Genomic DNA, 14,726 nt, shown 5'->3' on the forward strand with positions numbered 1-14,726 from the left:
TCATATTTGAAATAAAAGGCAGGGGAGAGAACGTGTTATTTGCGTTAAATATTATATTAATTGCAGCTAGTCCCAGCTCCATAAAAAATATTGTACTTATACGTACATCGTAATGAATGATCATAGTTGCGCCAATTGTTTTCCTTTCATAGCAAGTCATATTTTTCGTGCTGACGTTTGGGAAATCATAATGAAATTTTAAAGTTGACCAAAACTTAACAAGCAATTGAATCGAATATATGTTTCATATGCGGGAAGAGATCTTTACCATGTCGACTATGTGATCAGAACACTATCCCCGTTATGACTCCCTGCGAAAATTTTACCTACTCTAAAATGTCGAGTGATTATGTGCAACTACTATAGGTAAAAATTATAATTGAAACCATATTCATCCAGTTTTCTTATGCATGCTTCGAACTCGTCTCTGAATGCTGATATAATTTCTTCCCTCGCTTTGTGTTTTAGGTATTTTTACTGGACAGGCGGCTTGATGTCGCAGGAAATTGTTCAATCGAAATTTGATTCTGAGAGAGCGGCATTTCATTTTCAACCCTCTTTGTTCCCGTTTTCCCTTTAGTCAATTATTACTCCTTAGCATCTTAAGTAAACTTCAAGGTCGGAATAATATACATTTCGCGCCTGTGCGTTGAATGAGCCATATTATAGCCTGAAATTTAATCCTTGCATACACTTTTTCGCTCTCTTAATAATTGCCTACGTATTGGTGTGCTCAACTTAAACTGGTTCTTCCGGGACGTGAATACATTAGAAAGCATAAAAACAACGTCAAGTTTTGTGCCTTTTATTTTAGAACAGAATTAGGAAAAGGAAAGATTAGGAAATCTTAGTCCTTGAAATTTGACTTTCTTAGTCTGCATAGCAACCGGCGACCAAAGCCAGTCCCGGCAGCACGTGAGAACATGCAATCGGAGTGGGCAGAGAGGCGTGACCGTAAAGGCATGATTTTCAGGGGTGATCTTTGAAACTTCCTTTTCGTCACCATATTTCATAAAAATCTGTGAGCTTTAAATTAAAATCCTTTTATTTTTAATAGTTTAGTATGAGTTTTTAGATTTTTACTTAACTCGCTGAAACTATTTTGGTAATGACGACTCTGAGACGGAATTCAATCATATTAGAACTCACTTTCAATCATTGGAACTCGAAATCTACTCTTATCTCCCAATAGGCTTCCAACTTGGAGTACCATACATACAGCGAAAAGTTTGTATATTAATTTTCTGTCAACATTTTTATACTTTATCTTCTCAGTGCGTGCATTTAATTTCACGCACGCTTACATATTTGCAAAATCTAAGTGTGTATTAAATGAAATATAGCGGCAAAACTGTGTTTCTCTCTCTCTCTCTTTCTGATTATTAATGATATATTTGTCTCCACTAATGGTATCCATGATGCAAAGAGAGTATAGTTTTGAAAACACTATGGTGATCAGATAGGCCGAAGATTGAAATGAATCTGTAACCTACTTTATGGAATGGTGTCCACGCATATGCCAGTGAAAATAAACATTTAAATTAGAAAGAAAAATGTAATGACATCAAATTAAAACTGGGTGATAAAAATATGAAGAAAAGACAATTGCCTCAGGAGTAATCAAGTCGAGGTATTCTCTCTTTTAACGATTACTGGTTAAGAGGCCTAGATGTTCGGGTCAAACGTGAACAGCATTAGCAAGGGGATGCGGCTTGTATCAGGAGCTTAACAGACGGCCACGTTGGAGGAAGGCCTAACGTTGAGGCGAGGGTATTGCAAAGAGTTAGAATCGTTGGTGTGATATATCATTTCTGACCGCCAGCATTCAAAGCCAGATTCCACTACTCAGAAGTTGTTTCTGTAAATCATGGCCAGCTGCCAAAATTCAGACCCAGTTGATCTAATTTAGGACTAATAGCCAAAGCCCAGAACCGGCTGTTATAATTGCTGGACAATATGACTACCGCGGTAAATGTCACGTAAGGTTAAAGTAGCATAATAGATATGTCATGAACGACTACTTCGTCATAAATTATAGAAACATTTTTCTCACCCCTGCATGGCACCGTTTCATTCTTCACTCGGTGGAATTTTTCCACTGTGAGAAACAGGAGAAATAAAAACACGGCAATTCCACGTTTACAATCTATACGCGAACAAGCACCGTGCAGCAGTATGAGTTAGATCGTAGGCAGACTTGGTGATACTGCTTGCTGGCAAAATCATGGTCGTGCGTACATTTCAAATGTGGAATTTTAATGTTTGTCTCCTGTTATTTACAGTCACAGTTATTTACAGTCACACACGCATAATAGATACACTTACTGTTATTTATGCATTTAAAAATATTGGGCAGCTTCAGTTTTTCTATTGTATGGCCCAGAAAACGTAAATGGATTATCTATTATACTTCCTTTTGCACTTTTCTTGAACTTTTTTCAACGTTATTAAAATATGAGCTTACAGCCCCAACTTACTTCAATCTCCGGGGATATCTCGTGACCCAAAAGTATATTGGATCCTCGTTAGCCACTCCAACATTTTCATCAGGCTTTAAAGGGGCTGAGTCATGTTCGAGTCTGCAACATCCTCATCCAAAGTGTGACTCGAAGCCGCAACCTTCTGGGTTAGTGGAGGCGAAGGCACGCAAACTAATCTGGTCGGCAGAGATCTTTCCGTAAAATTAGGTCCGCGGCAAAAATGTTTTGGAATAATTTCACTTATTGACATATGGATACAAGTACTCTTAATCATCTTTTATTTACGGATGGGGTATAATTATCGTCCTGACATAGGGGTAATGATAATTACGATTGGCCTAGAATACCTTATTGCAATGCTAGAGATACCTACGTTAATAGTTCGATGAAACCGGGACAGGATAGCAAACATGCTGAAGAGCCAACTCGGCCGAGATTGAGGAAGGAAGTGCCCCCTCTCGTCTGGCAGCCCTTTTGGCGAGTCCAAAGGTCTGTATCCAGTCGGGAGCAGAGGGAGGGGGTGGGATTGGTTAATACTCTTTGGGCCGAGGAATGACCAGGCGGCTTACTGTCATCGACGTTTAGTCACCGAGAGTCTACTTACCCTGTCATTACAACATAATTGCAGACAAAACAATGGAAGCAGTAAAATTCTTTACCAGTGAAGTCTTAATTAAACGTTAAAGTTGGAAGGAATAAGTTTTATCAAATGTAACAGTGACATTTCTGAAGAAAAGGGACATAGTCGTAGTAGTAGTAGTAGTAGTTTTGAGGGGAGGCGACCGACAGCTAAGGTCATTTGCGCCATAGGGGATGGACAGGAAAGGATGAAGGGTGGAGAGAAACCCGGCGTCGGCATTAGCCTACTCTTTACGAAAGGCGCCAAGGGGTCCGCAGCTTAACGTCCCATCCGACGGACGCCGTACTCACTCAAAGTGCCCTCCACAAAGCACCTCAAGTAGGGATCGAGATACCTCTGAAAAATATTCAACACCGCCGGGATTTGAACCCGCGCCCTCAGGGTGGGAAGCCAGTACGTTAGCCCCCGCACCATCTCGATCCCCGGGACATAGTCATCCGGGCAATGGGAGAACAGTAACATCAGTATAAGAAGCATTACAAAGAGCAGACAATTGAGAACCAGGACTCTTATTAAAAATGTAAAGTTAAAAAGGTTTTGACATTGGGGTAGACCACAAAATTTTATGGCATATACAATTGGTCTTTGAGTTTAGTCAGTGAGTGGCGATAAATATTATAGTAATACTATTGGTATTCCTACTGTATTTAAGTTTGCACTAGAAAATTTTGTCGTCCATTTTGTATTTTTTTTAGAGTTTCTATTACACATGGTATGTTATTTAGAGCAATGGCAAAATTGATGCCAGCACGTGACCTGAAACTGTGGGCTTAATTGAGTTAAACGAAGCGTATACAAAAAGTGAACATGTATAAAAAATTGATTCTGTGGGAATTTTCCTTATTTGGTCGGCTATGATTGATATATTTTGAAATAATTATTCTGGCTTATTTTCGCAGTATCGCACATTATTTCTGCCTACTTAAAAAAACGATGGTTCAGTCTGAAGCAATGCTATTTTCCAGTCGAATGGCTTTCATTTTGAAGCATTCGGTGTACTAACTCATTCCAAGGTATGAAATCATGAGCCATCGTGTTAGTTTTTTGGTTCAACAATGGTCAAGAAACAAATGAAATTCTCGTAAGCCAAAATTTGTTAACTATATTTCCACAAAGATATGTAGATTTTGAGGGAACGAAAACAATAATACATTCATCAAATAATTGAAATTTCGCATAAATATGGTGTATATGTACTATTGCAACAGAGGATATCGATTAAAAAATTTCAATCGATTTAACTATACTACCTTGATCAAAAAGTTCCCGGAATAACCACCGTGTGGCGCTCCCATCGTTCCGATTTGAGTTCTGTTTTTTTTGTTAAATTGGTACATCTGTTGTTGATATTCCCTTTAAATCTTAGTGTCATAACTTGACATTTGCAAAAGTTACGTAGCCAAGAGTACATCTATCTCTGTGTGTGTTGGCGATTTTTTACAATTGCAGAAATGGATTTAAATTTGCAACAACGAACTTGTATTAAATTTTGCGTAAAAAACGGATTTAGTGGCGCACGGACGTTGGAAATGTTGGAAAAGTGTTTCGGCAACGATTCTCTAAAAAAAACGGTCGTTTACCAGTGGCACGAGCGGTTCAGAAGTGGTCGTGAGTCAATCGAAGATGATGAACGCAGTGGCAGACCATCGACATCGAAAGTCGGTGAAAAAATTGATAAAGTAAAAGAAATGTTGGTCAATAACCGCAAATTAACCATCAGAGAAATAGCGGAGGACTTGAACATGGCCTATGGATCCGCCCAAGACATTGTGGTTAATGATTTGGGTTTCCGTCGTGTAGCAGCAAAGTTGGTGCCATAAGACCTCAATTTCATGCAAAAAAGAGACCGTGTTGACGTCGCAAAAGACATGATTTGCGAGGCTGAATCCGATCCCACATTCATCAAAAGGATCATTACTGGAGACGAGACGTGGGTTTATGAGTACGACACGCAATCCAGACATCAGGCAAGTGAATGGCGTTCACCAAATGAGCCGAGACCAAAAAAACCACGTCGTTTTCAGTCAAAAAAGAAGGCAATGCTGACGGTTTTCATGGATTACAACGGTGTAGTGCATCATGAATTTTTGCCAGAAGGCCAGACAGTAAACAAAGAGTATTATTTGGGCGTTATGAGACGTTTGCGTGAAGCAATTCGCCGAAAGAGACCAGAAATGTGGGCAGAAAACTCGTGGATTTTGCACCATGATAACGCACCGTCGCACAGTGCTATCATTATTCGTAATTTTTTGACGAAAAATGCAACAAATAGCATCCAACAGCCACCGAATTCACCTGATTTGGCTCCCTGTGACTTCTTTCTGTTCAATCGAGTTAAAAAACCATTACGGGGAACGCGTTTTAGCAGCCGAGAGGAAGTAATGGAAAAATCGCAGGAAGCACTGATGGACATACCGAAAACCGAATATAAAAAATGTTTCGAGGATTGGATCAAGCGCTGGCATAAGTGTGTTGCAGTCGATGGGGATTACTTTGAAGGGGACAATATAGATTTAGATGAATAAACTTGTATTTTTAATTTTCTGAATAAATTCCGGGAAATTTTTGATCAAGGTAGTATTTTACGGAGAACGATACTTTCCTGTCCCCACTTGTTTCCACAATAGCTATATTTAAATTTCTATTGAAATATTTTTCGTGATACACTTCTTAATAGGGAAATAATATGTGGTGAATTTTTGTTTCTGGCATCATTATCTTTTGGATAATCGAGTTCGATTGATGAAAATTTAGCATTGGTCTAACTTTGGGTCAGAATCATGATCTTGGAATATCGCATTGCTTAAACAATGGTATTCAAAGACTAGTGACTGGATTCAGGATTATCTAACCGTTGGGTTAAGCCTAAAAGAAATTTTTTCCACCCTGATAGGGTAGAATATTTTATTTCATATTCAGCCATGGAAGCTCCTTCATCCATTATTCTCTGGCATTGCTTGATTCAACTGTTGAAGGCTTATCTAAATGCTCTCACCTATACACATCATAAGCTACAGAAAAGCGAATTGAATATTCCTTAACCATTGCTTTAAACTAAAATGTTCATCAGTTGCGCATCCAAAAAAACAACTGAGCCTGATTCACCTCCCCGAATTAGCGTGATTGAATTTGGCGGTTTAAAATAGTTATTGTGCTTAAGGAATATTTACCTTGCCATAATAGTTTACTTCTTTCCTTCTAGGCTTGTGCCAGCTGAGTGACAACACTCCTCCCATCATGGTACTGGAGCGCAACTGGGTAGTCCGGGACACGGAGACGAATGGATCCGTGGTGACCATCGTGAGTGCCCAGGATAGCGAAAGGGATCGTCTCGAGTTTGGGCTGGAGACGGCACCCACGTCACCCTCCGGGGACTTCAACCCCTTCCGCATCGACAAGGATAGGGGTGTTGTGTACCTCAATCAATCGCTTAAAGGCCTGGTAAGTACGCGCACGAAAATGAAAGAGATAAGATGCATCGTTAACTTTTGACATATTCGAAAGCATTCGTTTTTACGCTGAATGAAGAGAGTAGCGGTACTTTGGGGCGGCATGCATAGTCAAGGAACTTGCAGACTTAGTTTGGTAGTCATTTTTAAAAGTACTATTTTACGCAAGGTTGACATTATTTAAAAACATTGTAGGTTGATCATCTCCCGAATTCGCAGTTCATATCATATCTACCGAACGAACCCCAAATATTATATCAGAGAAAATTGCTAAAACTACTAGAAACGAAGACTCCTTTTTTAAGAGTGATATGTTATAGCTATAGCTTAAAAATCTTCTTTCTTAATCCTAATTCCTTAAAATGTTTTTTCATTATCCATCGCTTCTTACTGTTACTTGCACCTATGTCATTCTTTAATAGTTGGCTTTTTTAATTAATATGAATTGAACAGCTTGTTAGAGGGTATTTAGTTCAGTATTCTCTAGTAAATAGTAGAGACTAATTAAAATTATTGGACGTTCATCTTATAATGTTATATCCGTTAAATGTTTTCAACTTTGGACGCAAAGTGGTCATAATTATGAGTTATTAATATAAATATTGACTTAATGTATTCTCTTATCGTATCAACTTTTCAATGAGCGGAGACAACTTACTATACTTATTAATTTTGTTGGATGAAAAAGCACAACAAATATCATTTTTATGAAAAACTTCATTGGGGGCAAAATATTTAATGGCTTTTTAGTTTTTTTTAATAGAGAAGAATTTACGACCAATTATAATAACAGAGACGAAAACTCTTGCAACTTAATAACGATTTATTTTCGGCTAATTTCGATGTACTGCATCATTTATGATGTAGCACATCGAAACTAGTATATTCTGTTATTATGGAACGGTTCCACCACATCACACCTGCATCTGTATTTTATATTATGACTAATTATTTTTAAAGGACAAAGTTAAGTCCTATGAAAACAATTTCTACAAATGATGTTGAAAGAAAAAGGTTCGTTGACGGAAACGTCAACCGGATTCATGCTTGGCAATAAATGTAGTCGGAATACTTGCCGTTGACTCTTATTGGATCGGATAGCCTTCCTCAGTCAGATACCTTTGAAAAATGTAAATATCCCAAAAAATTAACAGAGAGAGGAGGCATCTTTGTATACACTGAAGAGCCCACCAAAATTGGTACTCGGCACGTGTTTCAACAGGTCTAATAGGGTCAATATTGCGATACTCAAAACAACATCCATTACTAATGATAGCGAGTTCTTTTTTGATGTTAGAATCACTTGAAAGAGGTTGTACGTTTCCCTTCAGACCGCACTGTAGAGAGGTGCACCAAAATGAAATAATCCATTGTCCATCCATATTGAAAAAGTAATCCAGTAGTTAGCTTGCCAAACGCTGTTTTAGTGTATCAAATACTGTCGTTTTTTGTCTTTATCTCTGATAAAATAAAGCGTTATTTTTCTTAAATTGGCACTTTCAAGGTCTTGCGTTCAAATGGAATACGTATAAATTCCCTACCTAGATAAATATGTCATTAAAATTAGGGAACCAAACTATCCAATCACTTGAGTTACCATTGTTTTTTTAATTAATACCCGATCAGTTATATTTTATAATTTGTTTGTCAAATGTGAACTTTATTCACGGATGATTGGATATTGAAAATGTCCTCATTTGACGACACTAGTCTCATCCATTAAAGCTCATTGTATAGTCCACCTGATACCCTGTTTGCAACTACTCCAGATATCTTGCATTGTGATACTGTGTTGGACATTAATTTTGGTTGTAGTTTTGAGCGTATTTCTCTTTTAGATACACCGTACGGCTCAATCCTTGGCGGCAAAGTACCTCTGGTCTATGAATATTATCATTCAAATATATCATGAATTCAACTTATGATCCTGTGCGCGACAATTCTCATTAACTTTGAGGGTATTTGACGTATTTTGCGGAAATTATGTGCCGAAAAAGCCGGGGTTCGATATTTGACTTGCAAGAATTCATTGAAGTTCGCGCTCCCCTGAAAACTTGGGTCCTGCTAAGTTTTCGGTGATACACAATCCTGGATTAGGGGTAGCGGTAGCCAGATAGTCAAGCAGACAGATTGCTGATGAAAGATCAATTTAATATGCTCAAGAGGCCAAAGTCCCATTTGGCTAATCATAGCAAAACTCTGGACGGGGACCGAAGCCAATCAACGTGCTAATCTACTTCATTTAATTTTGTCCGAGTCTCTCGAACGTAACATCGCGTCTTTAAGCCGAGTAACTTGAACGCTGTATACCAAAAAATAGTGCCACGGCCTGGAAATTCCATTTGCTTGATCATAAGTATTTCGATTCCTATTGTTCCTCGTTCTATTTCACTCTTAAGTTCTCATGCGATACGCCCGTTTCTCGGTTCGGCTTTGGCTGTCACACTCTAAATGTTTTGCTTGTCTGTTGAAGCACGCCATCCACCAAATTACTCACCCAGGGTGTCGGTCAAACCATGGTTCTCAGAAAACCATGGAATCGCTGCGAGTTTGATTACGCCTTGAAAAAATACCGTTCCTCGTCGAACTACAACTGGCCGCCTAATGAGTCGTACTCATAACCAGATTCAAAATAAGCGTATTTTCCATAATTGCGCAATTTCACAAACGCTCACTTTATAACCTGCTTCATCTAACTATGTAAGTTTCTTGGTTCCTTTTTGGAATTCAAAAATTGGGAGGAAATTTGATGATACCTGTTACGAGCGCGTCCCTTAACACTCACCTAAATCCGAATGCCCCAAATTCCCCTCCCTCCCCCTTTTAAAGGCAATCTCAATCCTCGCTAGCCCAATTCAGCCCTCCCTCTGTTCAACTCTGAAACCATATTCCCGACAATTATATTTGCCATCATATTATGCTATTCATCCCAAATGGCTGGTAGGTGGTAGCTTAGTGGGTTGAGCGTTCGGCTGTTGACCTCTGAGTCTCAGTTTTGTTACTGCTGCTACTTATGTGGCTGCATTGAGAAACCTAAGCGTCCTTTTTGTCCTGGATACCAGAACGTTGATGGGCAAAAACGGCACGGGGAAAGGAACTAGCCTGCATTAATGTGCGAGCTTAACGCGCTATAGGTCCCCTTGCGCGGTGAGTTCTTCCTTTGCCTTCCAAAACAAACCTTAGGGTATGCTGTTGTGGCTGTAGTCCTTCAATGGCCGACTGATTTTATTGTCAATTTCCACGTATAGTTTCTGTTTCTTGGCATGAAGTCATTTTAAATGCTGCTGAATTTTAACTACGCACAAAGGTTACTCGGCCACATTTATCACGGCCACAAAAATTCTTGCTACATAATGAATCACACCAATAGTAAATCGGTTCAGCTGTATTTTTTCTGATAGCGTTTGAAGCACATGCATCGGGATGAAAAATTGTGAGGTTGAGTAAATCTGGAGGGTGAAGAGTATCCGAGCAGTTTTCTCTCCCTTAGACAAAGTCCAAAGAAACTGCGGGAGATGCCGCAACAATAACTTTTAACGGATTCATCCGCTAATATGCATTTCAATACAACAATTTCAGAGTGTAAAGATCATTCGCCTTGACCGGAATTCGAACCCGTATCCCATGTCTGGTCGAGTGCAATTTCTGAGCTATTTATAAGCTATAAAAATACAAGGTTAAAATAGGACACCTCGATAGCTTAACTGGCTTAAGCACTCCTCCGGACATTGAGGGATCAGGGTTCGAATCCCGGTCAAGGCAAGTCAATTTTGCCCTCTAAAATTATGGCATTTTTCTCTCCCTTCCCTAAAAAATACCTAATCCCTAACTTTCGTGGGAAATGCATAATATTTTACCGCTAAAAATAATTTCCTACTTACCGCTAAAAATAATTTCCTACTTCCCTAATTCAGTGGATCTCAAATCTTAATTCCTTTCTTTTCTGAGTATTAAAGATATAAAAACAAAGTAATGCTGTAGCATTATAGTAATGTTCTGAATGCTATATAGCACTATAAAACTTTCAGAAAATTTTAACTTTACGGTTATACGGTCGTGACTGTTCCAAGAGCCACCAATTTGAGTTCTCTTTTTTACAACGCTGATAATTGGTCAAAATGATAACTAATGTCTCCCACCAGTTGCAGTTTTTGTGTCTTTCAGCGTGGTACCGTTTCTGAATTATTCATTTAATCATGGAAATCAGTGAGAAATTCAGTCCCTGCAACTAAATGATCAACTAAAAATCATTGCCATATTAAGTTTTGATAGCCAGCAGTAGGTAATTTAATTTGAATTCAAGATGTGCCTGGAATGAAACATATTTCGTAGGTTTACTGTAGTTAAGTCATGTTATAAGAATTGCACGTACTGCTGATTGTTACATTTAGTTCTTATGCAAATTAAAAAATATGTGGTGTTATAACATTTTGGTTGATCTTCAAAACCAGGTGAATAATTAATGGCACTTTGTAAAACGTGTGCCTCAGGTCAGCCATAAGAAATTAAACAATTTCAGGTCAGGTTACCTCAGCTGCCTCAGTTGAGAAACAATGAATGTAATGACACCGCAGATTCTCTTAGTTTGGCATCTTATATTAATTTGATTAGAAATTTTTATTCCCATGAGTACATTATGGCGATGAAAATGATATTCATTGGAAACAATAGCGTATTTTTTACTTCACTCTCTCCTCACGAGGATGGATTCATCATCATAGGGAGTCTGCCCATCAAATGCATGTTTTGGATAGTCCCCAAAAACTAACTACTGTGCTAACAATAAAAAAAATGCCCTTTACACCTGTATAAAATCATTTCTGTTGAACTTCCAAGCCTAAATTCATTTTCGAGATTAGTTTTCCTCTTTTCCCAGCCTATTTTTCTTTTATGTATATCTCCGATCAAACCTTAAACACTCTTCGTCTGGCCTCAAAGGACACGTTTCCGAACCATGTAGCGTTACGCTTCATATTAAAGTAATTACTTGACGCGATTAAAATCAGTTCCCTCCTCTGTATAAATGCTCCTTTCGCAAACAAAATTCTTCTCCAAATGTCGATTACTCTATCTATTTTCCTTCGCTCCATATGGTTAATTAGTAGGAAAACTGTTCTACCGAGTCTAGTTTACTTCTCCCTGATTTGGTACCCTACTTATCTTTGCTGCTTCTCGAGAATCTCATCGCTTGGTATTCTAATGATTAATAGACCGCTAATGTATGGGGAAAAGCCTATTCACTTTCTGAGAAGAATATGGAAATAAAATCGTATATAAATATTTAATGAATTAACAACCTCAAAAACGTAGTTTTACCTAAAATGCATGTTTCGGCGTAAATGGCCTTTTTGTTCAAAATATTTAAAAAGGGTTAATTGTAACCCTTAAGAAAATCAGATTTTGGTATTTACCAGTACAGGGTTCACTTAATGGCCGCGTTATTTCCACTTATAAGGTAAGAGCGTTGAAGATAACTTTTTATGTCGTAAAAAATGATGGTCTCTTTTTAATATTTCATGAAAACTCTAAATTGAAGGTAGACTTAGTATGCAAGAATATATGATGCATTGTAAGTTCCTTAAATAAAGATGAATTGGACACGTTTTGCCTTAGTTGTGTGACGAATAATTCAAAGAAGAGAAAATTACCGTTCAAAACCACCATTTAACTTTATTATCAGCATTGGCAATGGTCAGATGGTCGACGAAATACTGCTATATTATTATCTTGTGCCACTTTCGGATTACGAATGGCAGCTTCTAATAACTGCCAGGTCTCGGAAAGGATTTAATTCCCGTATTTTAATGGCTGAAAATGGCAGAAAAAAAAAGAAATACCAAATATGGATTTGAGGTACATATTTATTCGCTAATTGTCTTTCCCGATTGTCGTTTCGCCACGTTTTGCACATTTTCACCCGCGGGCGTGATGCTTTTCGCGCTCATTACAACTGGTTCCAACAGGCAGCCGTGGATAGGATGAATGCCTTCACAACTTACTCGGTAACTTCCTAATGGTTGAGAAATAATTGCTCCGAGCTGTGCCCCACAACGACTGCGAAGAATTCCAGTGGATCTCCTTGGTCGACGCCGAGCGTGCGTGCTTTGGGATTGTGCTGCGAACCAACCGGATGGCAGATGGCAGAAGCCTGTGGGCTCGTCTTAAGCGTGTCCTTCCGCGGCCTCTCTCGAGTATTAAGTGGTAAAGTTGCTCGGAGCATGGATCGATTCAAAGAAGCCAGCCTTTTTTCTTCGTTTATTTTTTTTAGGGATGGAATCCCAAAAAGAATGTTGGCATTTGCGTTCGAGAATCCATCCTCTTCGAGTGGGTAAACAAAACTTAAGAGAGCCGACTCGAATGACGTGACTGCTATTTTTTTCTGTTTTAACCACCCTCTATGCAGCGCCCTCGAGCGGGTGGAAGTATTGGCTAAGCCCCCAAAGGATCATTATTAATTTGCGTTCCGAATAGGCTTTCTTTCATCGCCCATCTCCACGTAGGTCCAAGGTCTACCTTGCCTATTAATCAGTCGTGCCTCGGGTACCTACGTGCACTTGGCTCTGTTTAAATTACCGCGCTTAACAGCCAAGAGATGCCCTGCCAACAGAAGCAATTAACCGTATCTAATGTCCTACCCCCCTCCCCACACTGTGTGTGACTCCAACCGCAGATGATACCATCAGCGGTGATGCTAATTTCTCGCATGTGCCAGTCTCCAGTGTCCAGGTAGCGTGGAAGTTTGCGGAGTGGAGGTTTTATGAAGTGAAGGAGTACAGTTAGGAAAAAAATAACGAAGATTATCTTCAATATTGGTGATTTCCACATTTTTCGGGCTGCGTCCGCGTATGTCGTTTAAATGTACAACAGTTTCGCCAGCTATCCTGCTGGCGTCCTCAGGTCAAGGATGAAAAGAAGCTTGTTGTCCCGTCTTATATAGGAAAAATCCGGCGCCAATACCGGGAAATTTCTTGGCCAGTCAGGGAACGTCCTCATATTTGCGCGGAATTATTCGTTTCCACGCACTGTGGAAAGGTATTGGCGCCGGATTTTTCCTATATAAGACGGGACAACAAGCTTCTTTTCATCCTTGACCTGAGGACGCCAGCAGGATAGCTGGCGAAACTGTTGTACATTTAAACGACATACGCGGACGCAGCCCGAAAAATGTGGAAATCACCTACTCATCGCCGCGGAAACCTTCGAACGAACAATATCTTCAATATTGTTGTCGCCTATGCGTTACGAAAGAAAGAGACGAAATCCATCCGCAGGAGTAGCGGATTTGTAAATTCCAATTCACGCCACGTGTTTGCTCTTACAAGCTTCGCATGAATGTATAGCCTTCTGTTATATTGCCCTGTTTCCAGAAGATTGAAGGATGAGACAGGGAACTAATTCAGAGATGGTCTCGAGGAAACCTCCACCATTAAGAACGAGCAGAGCGTTTTGATTCGAACCGGGATGCTTCGAGTAATTACCTTGGACTTTAAAAAAAAGAGGCACTCGCCGTGAAAATGAATGAAATTAAATGAACATTTTTTCGTAAATAGTGTAGTAATGGTCATTATGCGTCGTAAAATAAACTTATAGAAATGTGCGTAGAGATGACTTTATTTTATTTTCGGACATCACATTTAAAAAAATATTCTTAAATAAATGATGCAGAATATAGCATGATGACATCATAAACTCCCTCTCACGGACTTCAGTTGACCGACCGCTTCCGACACGAGTCTCTTTAACATGAGAATCGTGTCAGTGGGGTCATTAATCCAATGATAGGTGCGCTGATATTCATATTTAAAAAAATTAATTCCTAGCCACGCTACTCGTGTACACTTCCGTTACGAATGATCGTAAAACTGCATTAATAAAGTAAGTGCAACTGTAAACTGTATTCGATGACCTATTCGTGGCAGGTTTGGTCTTAATCGAGATAAATGGCATTTCCGGAATTTCTTTTCATTGCCACTCGAACTGTTTTACTTTGTACCATAATCTTTTTTTTTTGATGGTGCTTACTTCTTAATCATCATCAAAAGTTAGTTTTGTCGCGTTTTCGTTTAATACGAGTTGTTAGAAGTGAAATCAATTACAACCATTCATTTGCACTGATGCATGTTTGACTTCAGTTTGCTAAAATCGTATCATCAACAT

General features: G+C 39.0%; 1 protein-coding gene across 1 annotated transcript in view; it reads left to right on the top strand.

The window, feature by feature from the left end:
- Positions 1-14,726, top strand: part of Cad96Ca (tyrosine kinase receptor Cad96Ca) — an 85,942-nt gene that overhangs the window by 55,033 nt on the left and 16,183 nt on the right. Inside the window, exon 2 of the mRNA XM_071584249.1 lies at positions 6,323-6,561. Within this exon, the coding sequence (XP_071440350.1) occupies positions 6,323-6,561 (239 nt within the window). The remainder of the gene's footprint in view (positions 1-6,322; positions 6,562-14,726) is intronic.

The sequence above is a fragment of the Hetaerina americana genome, unplaced genomic scaffold (genome assembly GCF_022747635.1).
Source record: "Hetaerina americana unplaced genomic scaffold, ioHetAmer1.1.p SCAF_17, whole genome shotgun sequence".
NCBI classification, from domain to species: domain Eukaryota; kingdom Metazoa; phylum Arthropoda; class Insecta; order Odonata; family Calopterygidae; genus Hetaerina; species Hetaerina americana.